This window comes from Ascidiella aspersa, chromosome 5, assembly GCF_963924565.1.
Source record: "Ascidiella aspersa chromosome 5, kaAscAspe10.2, whole genome shotgun sequence".
Lineage (NCBI taxonomy): Eukaryota > Metazoa > Chordata > Ascidiacea > Phlebobranchia > Ascidiidae > Ascidiella > Ascidiella aspersa.
Genome location: NC_139451.1, coordinates 30507221 through 30522217, shown reverse-complemented (window position 1 = coordinate 30522217; position 14997 = coordinate 30507221). Strand labels below are relative to the sequence as shown.

The 14997-nt window shown below is 38.9% G+C and overlaps 2 protein-coding genes across 2 annotated transcripts; both read right to left on the bottom strand.

Annotated features, from left to right (window-relative positions):
* Positions 1 to 490: 490 nt before the first annotated feature.
* LOC146146313 (importin-13-like) lies at positions 491 to 4430 on the bottom strand. Its single transcript, XM_083389788.1, has 2 exons — positions 2739 to 4430; positions 491 to 2145 (listed from the first exon to the last, which is right to left on the bottom strand). The coding sequence occupies exons 1-2, from the start codon at positions 4428 to 4430 to the stop codon at positions 976 to 978; spliced, it is 2862 nt and encodes a 953-aa protein (XP_083245914.1). The 3' UTR covers positions 491 to 975.
* Positions 4431 to 4729: 299 nt separating this feature from the next.
* Positions 4730 to 5861, bottom strand: LOC146146312 (uncharacterized). The gene has a single exon (XM_083390714.1). The coding sequence runs from the start codon at positions 5859 to 5861 to the stop codon at positions 4983 to 4985; it is 879 nt and encodes a 292-aa protein (XP_083246840.1). The 3' UTR covers positions 4730 to 4982.
* Between the last annotated feature and the right edge of the window lie 9136 nt (positions 5862 to 14997).

Here is a 14997-nt window from a genome sequence, read left to right as displayed (position 1 = left end):
TTTTATCAAATATTCTGAATTTTGGTAACATTAAAGAGGTCTATAGCTACTATACTGACTTTCTATAAAGAAAATTGGTAGATTACATTAGCGGAATGCTTCAAAATTGTCTAACAGCAAAAATCGAAAGGGTTTTTTATCGGAAAGACAACGAAAAACTACCATGAAAATGTTTGCGTGAAAGCACACTATTCATTCATTGTAAAAATATAATCGTAGAAAAGATTTGAGAACTTTCTAACACAATAATACAACTTTGGCTCTATTCAGCAAACGTGCATATCCCATATGTGTTTTTATTCGTTTGAGTTCTTCCACAAAAAAAAAAATAAGTATTACAAAACGAGATTTTACTTTTTTTGGCGAAACAATTTTATTTAAAAAAAATGCTGTCGAAGACAATGTAATTAGGCCGTAACATTTCGACCACTGCTTTATTTTAAACAGTTATTTCCAAAACTCAAGCGATTTTGCATCAAACCCTGGGTTAATTAAGAGGAAGATCCAGCGCTTGATAGTAACTCGTTTTAGGCTGAAAATACAGCACATAACTCAGCTCAGCCTTGTTGACTCAGCAAAAGGCCAATACGCTTTAAATTCCGCGTTAACATGAACAGGTCGTAATATTTCGAGCCTTGTGGTTATCATGCCGTTTTTTTTCGAGCCCTGCAGAAACAGGTTGTAATATTTCGAGTTTTGCGATTAACAGATCTGTTCTATTTTCTATTAGGTCGTCATTAATAAACAGGTCGCAATATTTCGAGCCCTGCAGAACCAGGTCGTAATAATTCGAGCTCTGCGATTAACAGGTCGTAATATTTCGAGCTCTGCGATAAACAGGTTGCAATATTTCGAGCCCTGCGTTAATAAGACCCTAATCGAGTGCTCGGCTACTTTTGTCAGTTTTGCTCGTTCAAAATCCCTTAGCCGCAAAAAAACGAAAAATTTTAGGAAAAAAAGAACACAGAACTGATCTCAGCTGCCATTTGCGTACTCTGTCCCTTGTAGGCCTCGACAGACCAGCGAAAAGTCCTTGAACGCCTCGCGCCACTTTCGTTTGTTCTTCGCTTCGCGCAGCATCCGTTTATGGAAGGCGGCTTTTTGAGCGGCGTCGATCCTCGCGCACGGGAAGTCAGCCTCGTCGGAGAGAATCTGCTCCGACCAAGCGCTGAAGCTGGCAAGGTCGCATTTTGCTAAAGCGAAGAGCACATCAGCGTGATGATCTACGCAGGTGCGAGGCGCAGCGCCGCCGATAGCATTCAGCGAAACTTTGACTAGTTCTTTGCCTGCTTGGGCCAGCGCTGCTGCCACGCGTCCGTTATTTGTGTGTAGGTTAAGCAGCTCGCTTGTGAAGCAGACTCCGGATTTTGCGGACTCGCTGTCGGGGAGGTAGAGCGTCATTATGGCGCAGCGGAAGAGATCAAGGACGTCGGTCTTCCCGGAGTCCATTAAGCGTGTGAACAGAGCTGGCTGCTTGCGACAAACAGTGGTGAGGAGGTACATAAACCCCTGGGCAATGTCAGGGTTCTCGATGTGGGCGCCAGAGTCAAAGAGAGTCCGCGTGGTTGTGATGACAACTCGGAGGAGAACAGGAACCGCTTCCTTGCTGATGTCGCTTCCAAAGACGAGGACAATTTGCTCGATAAGCTCCAGGACCGAGTGGTAAGGAAACGCTTGGTAAACGGTGGCTAGCATCTCGCAGAGCGGAGAAAGAAGTGGCGCGAACGCTTCCACCAGAGTGCGCACCGAGCGGTCGTACAGCGAACAGAGAGTCTGAACGACCTTGACGTCGCGCACCCAGTGATTGAGAATGTCCTTGAAGATGGGCATTAGTTGTCGGAGAAGCTCAACCACATGCTTGTTGCGGTCGGCGTCACTCGGGAGAATTTCTCCGTCTTCGTCCCGTCGCCTCCGATCCAGCGTCGAGAAAAGATGCGAAAGAAGCTCGAGGATTCGCAGGATGCTGTTCCGGTTGGGAGCTGATGGAGTTTCCTTTGAGAGAGCTTCCAGCTGGTGGATGTGGAGCAGGAGAAGGTTCTCGGTGTGTCGAACATAAGAGTCCTCCGGAAGTACGGAGAGGATGTGTCCGGCCGACTGGATGAGCCATGACTCCTCGTTTGGCTGGAGTGTGCCTTGGGTGAAGACCTTGATTGGAAATAGGAGTTGAAACAAGAACAACAGTAGGCGAAAAAAATTGGTTATGGTATCAATTATATATAAATTTGTCCGAATAATTTTTTTTTATTTTTATTATAGGTGCTTAATTTTTTTCCCCAGTGTAATGAAGTTATTTAGCGAAATATATAAACTTAGCCAAATAAAACAAACAAACTAAGTTTTGTATTTTATTGTTTGGCTGCATATATATTTATTTGCTAAGTTTTCACGACTCCTCGTTGGAGCGTGCCTTGGGTGAAGACCTTGATTGAAAATATGAAACGTATGGAAAATGGTTAAGGGACTTGAGGTAGTTACATTCGGGCCACAAATATTGGGAATAGGAGTTGAAACAAGAAAACGCTGTTATGGGGTAAATATAAAGTCGGTTATGTTGTTAATTATATAATTGTCTGACAAATATTTTTATTATTTGCGCCAGCCTATGATAACCTACTTCATTCAGAACACAACTTAACTAGGTTTTAAACATTGCAATATATGAAAAACGTACATTGTCACTTTTGGCCAAAAATGATTTTGAAAAATCCCTCATGAGACAAAATTAAATATGTAAATACCTTGGAGATTTGTTCCATCACGGAGCTTCCGTAGGGCGCCATCTGCTCTGCACACTCTCTTGTCAATCGGCGCAGGGTCAGGACCGCCGAGAGCGAAAGATCCGAGTTCCCGATACATGGCACAACAACTCTCATGAGTACTTGAAGCTGCTCCGGATGACGACTCAACCACTCTGTAAGTGTCCCAATCGTGTACAGGAGCGTATCGGCAAGCTGAACCGATGTAAGAGGGATTTGGGCAAGAATTCTGGCAAGGCTATCCAGGCATGGAATCTCACTTGAGGTTTCCGTTAAAGTCTCAACGATTGAGTGAATTCCGAAGAGGCAAGTCTCGATTCCGTGCCAGGACTTCTTGATGTCGGTTGCTTGTTGCAGCGTCTTTTGGAAGCGATCGAAGATGAACATCAAGACCTGGAGGCCGAGCATTTCGAGGATGTACATTAGCGAGTCGGAGATGTCTATGCGATAGATGCGATGCTGTTCTTTTTCGTCAGCGCTCCAGCCTTCATGCGAATTATCCGAAGGGTAGCTGGCCTTGTCTAGCAGGACGTATACAAGTTGGTAGAAGAACTGTAAGGTGTATTTGCGCACTTCCAGTCCATCTGTGGTTGACAGCGCCTGTAACTCATCCTGTAGCGAGTACCAGAAAGTGAAGGAAATAGGACTCGATATCTCATCTGTGGGATATTGCAGTGGAACATTTGTGCACTCCATGACAAGGTAAATCAGCCCGAGGCCGTTTTGCGGGTCGTTGCAAGTCTCAAGGATGATCCTGGTTTGGTTCTCCGCCAAACTACAAATAACTTTGGTCAGGCCGAGGATATTTTCAGAGTCCTGTTCCTCTATGGCTTTGTGGAGCATCGGTTGAAGCGATAGCACAATCGGAACAAATTTTTTTGCCGTTTGGGGATAATCGCTAAGTAGCGGCGAGCAGAAAGCATTCAGCATGCAATCGATGCTCTTTTCAAAGAGTTCTGGCTCTTTGATGGATTCAAGGACCTTAAGCATTAGATCCTCACACTGTGGTGGTGGAATACCAATAGCTATCCAGCTTGACAAGCAGTTGATCACACGCAACTTGTAATTCGGATTCAAAAACAGAGTCTTCAGTAAGGATAATACTGACTGCATGCCTCCACGAAGCAGCGACATAACCATGGACTTGTTTTGCTTGTTAAGATGTGAGGTGTGGTATTCCTCTGGTAGAACGGTGAGGATTTCGAGCAATGCTAAGTGTTGGAAGTTTCGCGTTTGCTCGTCCAACGCCGGCCCTTGCAACTTCTCGAGGATGTCGGAAAGCGCTTTGGGCCAGATCTTGCGGATAGTGCAGTTGATGATGAAGGAAGAGAAGACAACGCAAAGGCGGGTTAGAACAATCTTCTTCTCAGGCATCGTGCAGAAAAGTAGCAGTTGCTCGAAAATGCGATCTCGCAGTACGTCGATGTCGCACTCTGGGATGTCGCTCCACGAGGCGCTGATCTTGCTTACAAGGCAGCTTGCACCGAAAAACTGAACCTCTGTTGCTTTACCGTTTTCCAGAAGCATCCACGCAAAGTTCCAGGCCTCTTTGGCTCGCTGTGCTTTCGTCAGCCATTGTTGGGCTTCATTTTTGATGCTTAACGACGGATCGAAGTATAGCTGGCTCAAGGCCCTTTCCACGTTTTCTGCGGAAAACTCAAGAGCACCGCTCATTTTTGGTTCGGTTTAACCGATACACTAAAATACTAGCCAAAGTGAAAACCTGAAACAAAAGACGAAAATATTGTTGATCAGTGGGATCACAGGAAATCGTTTTCTAATCTGTAACAAAATAATTATGGGATAACATGAAACAATTCCCTGTGAACTTTGCACCATGACTATGTTGGAAACACATTTTAGTTGGGTTTCTTTACTTTGAAAAATGCTAGAAAACATTGTTCATGTTAAGTTAATGATCAGTATTATTTCATTTTTAAGCATTTATTAAAAATTATAATTTAGATTGCACGTAACATAACACCTTTGAAACAAAACTAAAGTTCAGGAAGTATATAACATATTTTGGACATTATGTTCGAACAAAAGCTAAAACATTATAGTTTTAACCTATCTTCATTACTTTTAGAGTATTGTTTGCTTTTAAAATAATTGTGGAATAGGAATTGTAGAGATAACACATTGCCTTATTCATAAACAAAGCAATTTTGAAAAACGCAAATTTACCACAAAATTAAATAAATTTCTAAAAGAAATGGATATGTACTACGTCTCATCAGACATTGCGATTTCTACTTGATAGTCCGGCGTTTTACCGTTTATGAGTTCAACAATCCTTTGTTTGACCTCATTTCTTTCCATTGGCGGAAGCGAGGTTAATTTTGGGATTAAGTTAAGACAAAATAAAGTTGTATCGTCTTCGTCGTCTGGCTCAAAGTCTATTTTTTTGTTCCAAGATTTTAGGGGGTAATCTCCTTCGATGATAACGCGAAGACGATTTGGGTCTTCTTCTTCAGTATTTGCGCTCTCAGTATTTCCAGATCCGATTTCGTCGAACATGTAATCACCTTTTATGGCAAACTTCGATTTTTGCTTATTATATTTGTTTTTTGTTTGGCCGCGTTTCCGTTTGGCTGGCGAATGATTCAACGAAGCGTTTTCCGTTACATCGTTATCCTCATCGCGACTTAAAGGCATCGACACGCTTTCCAAAACGCCGGGTATTTGATACTTTTTAATCTTTGGGAGTGAGTACATGTTAAAAATTGTCTGCGAGACCGGATGATTGTGCTGCAAATCGCAAGAAAATATGTACAGCCTTTGCTTTAATCGGTCGGCTTTTAGGAAAATGTTAACAGGGCAATCCAAGCGGTATGTTTTTGTCTTCTTTCGAATGCCACTTGATTTTGATTTGTAGACGCCGGCGTGTTTGCAGCGATACTTAATGTACGCATACTTGTATTCTTCGAGAAACTTTGGATGTCCGTCGGTGATGCATCGGTTAGCCCGTTCAACTGAACGACTGTCCGCTTTGTAGAACTTACAGTAAGCCATGACTTCGTACATTTTCAGCCATTTTTCAAAGTCGGCAAAGTCCCTAAACTCAGTGCCGAGCAAATCTTTTTCCATAAGATTAGCATCCATCTGTAGAAATTGGTTGTTAAAAACAAAATGTAGCTCAAGTGATGAAAAATACCATGTAATGGCCATTCAAATAAAAAATATATAACTTATGACAAGGAATCAAATGTAAACTCAAATTAAATATAAAAATGCAAAATCAAGCAAGTAAATTGTTTAAAGTGAGAAAAACTTATAAATGAATAACCCAAATTTTATAATTAGTCCTTATCTAGAATCTTACCACTTTTTTACACCAAAGAAACGAGTTGTAAAAATTGAAATTGCAATAAATAAATAAATATAATAATACTTGAGCCACCCGAACCCAAATATTGTTAGCAATATGAACCAGCGCCAAAAAATGTTTAATGAAAGTTTCAACGCAAGTCATCTGACTAAAAGGCATTTGTCCAAGTCCAGTAATTTATTTAAACGACTTGAGTAAAGTCATCTGAAAACAGTGACTTAAAACAAGTCATTAAATTGAGGGATAACATTATTAGTTGATTAAATTATTACGGGAGATGTGTTTGACCTCTATGATCACCAGGTTGAAAAATAAGGCCGCGGTTTCAGTTTGGAAAATATGGCCGTGGTTATTTTCGGCGCTCTTTTACTTATGTACGTGAAAATTAATAAAAAAAAACTTTCTTCAAATGCCGCATACCACAACGCATATTGTTTGGGTTAGGGTGCGTGTTAGCGTTTGGTTGAGGGTAGGTCAAGTTATTATTAATAATAAACATAATATGACTTGACCCACCCTCACCCAAACAATATGCGTTGTGGTATGCCGTATTATTTTTTTTTTTTTAACTTTTCACGTACATAAGTAAAAGAGCGCCTTATTTTCAGTACAGTACTCCATTGTCAGTCAAGAAAATTTTACAAATAACGTTAATACAGCCACGCAATTTCAAGCTAAAAATCGTCTCCCCCGCAAAAAAATCCAAAGTTTGCCATCTGGTATGGCCATGCCAGTCTGCTATTTATGTCAATTAACGGCACAATCTTGGGTGTACAGTACAAAGTTTGAGGCGCATAGGTGTGCAATTACGCATTTTTTACTTAGGTTGGACATCCTAGCACAATTTATCTTTTTTTCGAAATTTAAGTAAAGTGAAGAGCGCTGAATAAATATCTGATGTGCAGTTCAGTTGCACTGAATTCAGGATGATGCGGCTGTGCTTAAGCTTGACTTTTTAAGAAAACACCTAACGTTGTAGAGGTTGCATTTTCGTAGTAATAAATTGCTTGAAAATTATAAGTTCATTTTATAATGTTACGAAATATCCGACAACGAGATTACATGCAAAAACTCAATTTAGAATTTCATACTTCTAGTCGCGTATTCGAAAACAATATCATGCGGGTGCTTAATGTTTGACGAATTATGTACAACTGTTGCAAATACAAAGCTATTTTCATATACAATGTCACCAAAATCGTTGTGTGAAAAGTTTAATTTTTCGTGTAAGCTTTTTACTCAAGAAAACAACAATGTCATAGAACAGCAGATTTTAAAGACGGTCGCTTGGAATCGCTTGTGCATAACGACAAATTATTCTGCATTTTCTGTTGAAAATAATATTAGTAATATATCTTCGTTGAATAGCTTGAACAATACAAATCATTAGAACACATTGTAAAACAAATAAGTGGTAAACAACCCACAAAAGGAAGTGCTATTTACTCAAAGTTAGAAAAATATAAACAAGCTTGTTTTAGATAAAACTACACAGTCGGTAAAACAAATAACTTAAACGTCTTAAATAGAGTTACTTTATCGCTACACTGGCAATACACTAGTTAGAAATTTACCAAAATAAATTAACTATGTAAGCAAACTACACAAGAGAACCACATCACAATATGATTTACGATTTTTTGTTGTTTTTTTCGTCGAAAATCACCCCAGGTTTTGCTCGTTCAACATAATTCTTAACACAAGAGAAACCACCAAAGCGTAACAAGTATTTAAGTAAGTATTTTTTGCGGACCAATTTTGTTTATAAATCATTCTTTGCTAATATTTTTAATGTAAATGACTTTATTGTAAAGTGTTCAATGTATACTTTCGTTGAAAAAAATCTGTATGTTTCTAAACGATAAATGCTATGGAAGGCTTTATTTTTTTAAAAAAAGAGGCACCTGTTTAACTAGAAGTTGCGTTGTACCTTAAAGGAAAACTTCGACACCTGAAGTTTTGACGCTTTTTTGTCGCGGAAAGTATTTAATTTAGCTGGTAGCGAAGAAATCCACTGTTAACGCAGCGCCAGCCGACCCGTTTTGCGTAAATTGCCAGTGTTCGGCGCCCGCAAAAACGTATAAAACTGTATAGGGCCAAAAGTTAATATTTAGTTGGCTATTTTTATATAGCCTATAACACTGGGCTCAATATGGTTTGCCGCTTTTTTCTTTTTCTCACTTTTCCAATAATCAAAAGACTTAACAGACCTGCCATGCAATTATATTACGACAGTAAAGCGTGTTAAAAAAATACAACAACAACCAACAGTATATATCTCTACAATGCTTCAATAAGTTTTGTGATTTAAGTGCGGATAAAATGAAACGCACAGTGTTGGAATTTTTTAAATGGTTTTAAATAGGTCATTGCGACGGAATAATTTAGTTGTAGGACTTGAGATAACAAAATCATTAGGTTAGGTTCAAGCTGCAAGTTTATTATATTATAAATTTTATTTAGTATTTTACCAATCTTGTTTTAATGTTCTGAATGTGGTAGTGGCCTAAAGTTAAAAACAAAACAGCTTTGTTGCTAATAATACAAAAAATAACCTAATAAAAAACAACGAGATACAAAAAAGAAAAAAAATGCAGTTCTGAAATATAGTTGTTGTATAAATAAAAAATGCGACATAACGCAAAAAGGAACGAATAAGTGGGTGGATAAAATTTCGCATAAAAGACTAGATCTAAATTACAGACGACCACGAGCTTTGCAAAAAGGCACATTCCAGGGGTTAATTTGTAAGCATTTTAATATTAAGCAATTAAGAATAAAAAGGAAATCTAATAATTGTACAACGCCGAAAAATTTAATGACTCATAAGGGCATCGCGACGCACAGTTTAAAAACTCTGGTCTAAACAATAGCGTTTTATTTTACAGTTAACTGTTTTTAATTTTTTGTATATTATACATGCTATTCATAACTTCCATGTTAGTTGTTTGTTTAAAACTAAAATCACACATGATAGGCAAACAATATTTTTGAGAACATTTTGAGTTGACTCATATAAAGTTTCCCAATCAATTACGCCCTAGAGAAATGTGTCGTAAAACAGAATTGTCAAACTGAATTGTCAAACAAAACGGCAATAAAGACAAGGTCTGTTCCAACATCCCCAGAGCGTTACAAATTAAACGCGCTTTGCTGAACCCTGGGGAAAAGAGCAAAACCAGTATAAGTTGGACTTGCAATGTTCTTCGCGTTGTTCCAAAATAACGATTCTGGCCTTCTTTGGACATAACTCAGTTCTGGGATAAAAGTCTGTACATTATTTCCAACCGCTTTAAAGGCGAATAATAGTGGTTCAAATCCGAACATGTTTAGCATGAAAATCGTTGGACTTCGAGTTTTTGCCAAATTCAGTGATAAAATAGAGCTTGTTTAGGGCTTAGAATATTCTTTGTCTTGTCCCAAAATAACGAATCCCGCAATGATTTGACATAATTCAGATTTAAATCAAAGTCTGTTTGATATTATCCAACCGCACTTTTAAAGCATTTAATAGTCGGTTCAAATCCGGACATGTTCAGCATAAAAATCGCTGCGAGAATTAACAACACCCCAAACGGGGGTTCGAACCCGGGCCGAAAAATCCGCACGCAAGCAGCAGAGTGACCGCCTGTTTTGTCACGGAGCCTTCTTCTTAACTTCATTTCCAGTGGCCAAGGTGGTTGTGTTCCTTAAAGAGTTGGACGGAGTCGCGGTGGGAGTGGATGAGTTTGCTAAGGACCTTCCGGAGTTTTCGCTCTTCCCTGGTGGCTTGCATCCGAAGATTGGCGCGAGACGTGAGAGCCACATGTTGCGCACTCTCTCCTGACGAACGCAGTTCATGAGGAAGATGAAAAGACCCTGAAAGGAGAAATAGGTGAAGATTTATTCATTGAATTACATAATAGGCGAATACTAACAGTGTTGTAATGACTTAATTCAATGACTTGAATTAAGTCACTGTTTTCAAATGCATTAACTTGACTTAAGTCTTTTGGACAAATGAAAAAATGACTTGGGTTTAAATAAGTATTTCTTTATAAGTATTTTTCTTTATCTAAATGCTTAACGTTTTATTTTTACGACAAGGACATGATTTGACTTGCTCCAATCATGACTTGTTATTTATTCGAAAAGACTTGAATTGGACCTAAGTTATTTCACAAATGACTTGATTGTCTGTTGTTGAAAAAAGAAAGCCACTTAAACAAAAAAAAAAACATGTTCCGCAAAATACTCTGTCGCCTGAGTTTAAACACTTTATTTTTTAACTTATTATTAAAAAAATAATAAAAGTTAATCAGCCATGAAAGGCATGAGAGTAGCGTGGAACCTACAAAATACATTGCTTCTGGTTCACAAAAAGGCTTTTATTAAATAAAAATCTAAAAATAACCTGGAAAGCATTGAGTAGCGTGAAGAGCCAGGCCATGATCTGCTGATAGATGACGTCATCAGATACAAGCATGAGAAATCCGAATATCCACGTCATCCCCATCATGACGCAAACAAGAATGGCGATCATGAAGTTGTCCTTGTGACTGCGTTGCTTGGCGGTAGATTGAACCTGGGACGAATAAATTGGCGAAAAGATGTAATTCGGTATTATGACACGAGTAACGAGTTCCGAGGACAACGGTGGATTTGGCAAGCAGTTAAAATGTAATTCGGTCGCTTTACCAACTGAGCTACACAGGCTTGCTTGTATTAGCAGAATGTAGGGGGCATTGGCGTATGGTTGTTTCTCGACTTGCTCCTGAGTTCGAATCTCACCGCAGGCAATAGTTGTTTTTCTAGCCTGCCTTGCTTGCACCATTGATCGACAGATTCGGTTAGTCTGCAATGGCTTTCGGCGTATTTATGATACATAAGCCGTTATCGTTGGTCAAAAAGCAGATTCAAAAGGGATAGATTACAGTTGTTAACACACATATGTGTGTGCATCTTTCTTTAAATGATATGCTACTTTATATCCCCTTCAATATGAAGTTGCTTGTACTAAAATAATGTAGCGAGTATTGGCGTATGTTTGTTTTAAACTCGCTCCTCTTGAGCCGGTGTAGCTGAGTAGCTAGAGCGACGGTCCCGGCTTGACCGGAGGTCGTGAGTTCGAACCTTACTGCAGGCTAGTTGTTTTTCTAGTCTGCCCTGCTTGCATCAATGATCGACAGATTCGGCGAGTCTGCGATTGCTTTCGGTCTACTCCTAACGAATAGCAAGCATTGGCGTATGATTGTTTCTCGACTCGCGCCTGAGTTCGAACCTTACGGCAGACTATAGTTGATTTTTCTAGCCTGCCTTGCTTTAAGCTACTATTTTTGGTTTTCTTGCAGATTACTCGTCTCTTTTTATAATTTTATTTGTTTTTTGTAGCTTTTTATTCTTAGTAGTTCTTAATGGATTATTGGTGAATTCGCGCTTTTTCTATGAAGATTTAGTTCGTTTAATAACGATCTTTTAGCCTAAACTCAATACAGAAATAACCATTAAACGCGCGTCTGACCTCACATGGGGATCAAATCGACTCCCTAATTTTTCCTACAGATAACTCGCTCATTTTTTCAATGTTAGTCAGTTATAATATGCTTACATACTTATGGCATTTTTCGATAAAATAATCTTTTTATAAATGGAGAAAACGATAGTTTAGCCAAAACTCATAAGAAGAAAATCCAAACTTGGATTTATTAAGGTACTAACCTTGTTTTTCCTGCAGATGATTTTTCCCATGATGAGTCCGAATAGAGTTAGGTTAACGAGGGTGAGCAGACCGACGGGTAGAAGAAATCCGAAGTAGAGTGAGTAGTTGTGGAGCCAGCACATGTGGCGTGCTCTGTACTCGGACTGGAAAAATATGTCGCCTAACCACAAAAAAAGAAAACTTATAAGTCGTTATAAGGTAACTTAACACGTGTAAACTAATTAATAAAAGAAAATTAAAACGGTATTTTTTTTATTTTTTTAAAGTGTTTTTATTATGTTGTCCGCACCATTTTATGCTATTTTTTAGAGCATTTCGTTTATTACCTATTTGACGTGCTCTGTACTCAGACTAAAAAAATATGTCGCCTGAATACAAAAAATTAAAACTTATGAATCGTTATAAAGTAACTTAGCATGTGTGAGCTAAATTATATTAAAAAATTGAAACGGTATTTTTCTGAAGTGTTTTTATTTTGCTGTCCGCAGCTTTTTACACTGTTTTCGAGCATTTAGTTTATTTCCTGCCAATTCCTCACTAAACTTTTATTAAGCGAACAAAACTTAAGAAATAAATAAATAAGTTTAAATTATATTAGACTATATAAGACTTGTCTTCGTATTTGCCCCAGTAATTTCCTCAAGTATTTAGTAAATAGTTTTGAGAAGCAATCTCAATAAATTTAACCATGTAAGCTACTGTATAGTCGGCGACCCAACTGAGTCAAACAGCGACATAATTTTGGGTCAAGGCCTGTAGGTTAAGAAGCACTACACAAGGCTATAATAAATGCTCTCAGTAGTTCAAGCGATTTGAAATTGACTCACCTTCGACTAAATTCTGTTGGTCAAAGTAGAAGATGGCCACGACTGCGTTGACGAGCACCACCACAAGCGGTGTGACGTAACAAACGATTTCCGGTATCCTGGACGGCTTGTCTCCCATAGAAACCTTAAACAACAAAAATTTGGTTTTAATTTGACGTAATAGGTTCGACGGTGGTTTACACAATTTCAAACATCCATCAAACCCAGTACACCGAAAGCCATCGCAGGCTCACCGAGTCTGTTGATCTATGATGCAAGCAGGGCGGTCTAGAAAAACAACTAGCCTGCAGTGAGGTTCGAACTCACGACCTCCGGTCAAGCCGGGACCGTCGCGCTACCAACTGAGCTATGCAGGCTCAGAAGGGACCGAGTCGAGAAAACCAGTTGGGATTTGGATTTTTTTTAATTCTGCCTGAAGCGAGTTATTTATAGTGTTGGGTTGGAGCAAATTATTTTTATTATAAAACATATCGTTATGTGCATAAATTATTTTTGTTTGGAGGAGAAAGTGTTGATTTTGCAGTTGAAATCGTTTGACAAATGTGGTTGAAAGACCATCCTGTACTCCCTACTCGCTCACTTCGTAGATTCGAGTAGCCTTACCCAAACGCATATGTTTTCTTACGCTTTCTAATGAAGCAAGCTATACGTATTTTATCCAAAGTTTATGGAAAAGTAGGCAGCAAGTTTTTAAGTTTATTTGGGCTTTGATCTTCATTCTACGTCTAATTACAACCCCCAGCTATTATCTTAACATGCATTCAAAACGCCGACAAATGCTGTTTACTTCTGTATGGGCGCTTCAGCGGTTTTGCTGTAAGGTTCGGTATATATGTTTCCCATATATACTGGGTTTGCTTTGACTAATTTTGTTGTTACTCAGAAACGATTTGGATTACTTTCAGATCATCGTAGTCTATAGTACACACACCGCAAAATAATAACGTAGCCGGTTGTGTTTGTTAGCTTATACGATAAATGGTAAAAAATATGTTGTTCTTTGATGCAAACGTGCGAAAATGAGCACGCGATGTTTAAGGCATGCTATGCTTGTTAAACTCTAACATCAGGACTGCGGAGTCAATTTAAACCAACCCGAGTCTGAATAAGGGTAGAAATAAAGTAGAATAAAAGTAAGGCCGAATCTCAAGACGATTAAACCGAATCCGTCGAGTCCCTGTTCCGGCTCAGACTCCTCAGCCTTGTACGACATCCAGTAACTTAACGTAATATTGGATACAGAGCAATTTGCCTAGAAAGTGTACGTATGTGCATGTCGAACTCGGGATTCGACTAGACTCGAGTAGTCTTTCCCGAGTACCGAGTCCGACTGATGTCGAAAAAAACAGTAATTTAACTAAAATCGGATTGGTACAAACATTCGCTAAAGCGGGGTATGCATGCGTATGTAGAAACTCAGTGAGCGCGTGTCGAACTTTGGATTTCAGTAAAATCGAGAAGTCCTACCCCAATACCGAATCTCACTCGAGCCAAATAAACGGACTATCTTAAGCACCGAGTCAGGGTCCGACTTCTTGTCTTCCACCCAGTAATTTAACTATAATAGGGTAGAAACACAACAGTTCGCCCAAAAGCCCGACTAATGTCGAAAAAATCCCAAGTATCGAGCCTGAACCCGCCCTGCTCATAACAACATAAACAAGAAGCAACTCATACCGTTACTAGTGCCCTGTACATGTTGTACGCGTTGGCACTCATCCAAAGCCAGCAGGCAAGTAGGAAGTAGTGGAGGGCGGCCGTTGTGACGTAACAAAGCGCCGTTTGTCCGACCTGACCGGCGCCGGCCAAGAACACGAGGTTGACGACGAGAAGACAAGAGCAGATGTTGAGCAAAAACTTGGAGGTTTGACGCTTTCTAAGCTCTCTGTATACCCAAAGCATTCAAATGACCATAGGTAAATTACAATTAAAACAAATTCTACAACAAATTGTTTTATTTTAGTATTATTATCGTTTAAGTCAATAACTTGACTTGACTTGTAAAGATATTGAGCAGAATCTTGGAGGTTTGACGATTTCTTAGCTCTCTGTACACAGAAGATTTAAATGGCTATAGTTAAACTACAATTACAATTCTCACAAAATCTCTATCAAAGTTTGAAATTACGTTACGTCTTTCGCTAAGATAAACAGATTAATATAGCGTTATAATGGTACAAGTCAATGACTTGACTTGTAAAGACGTTGAGCAGAAACTTGGAAATTTGACGTTTATTTAGCTCCACACGTGGTTAAATGGCTTTAGTTAATAAAAAAAAAATTACAATTATCACAAAATCTCCATAATATTTTGTAATTACGTCTTTCTCTAAAACGAACAAATTACAAGTTTTGTAATGTCCTAAGTAAATGACTTGAATAAAC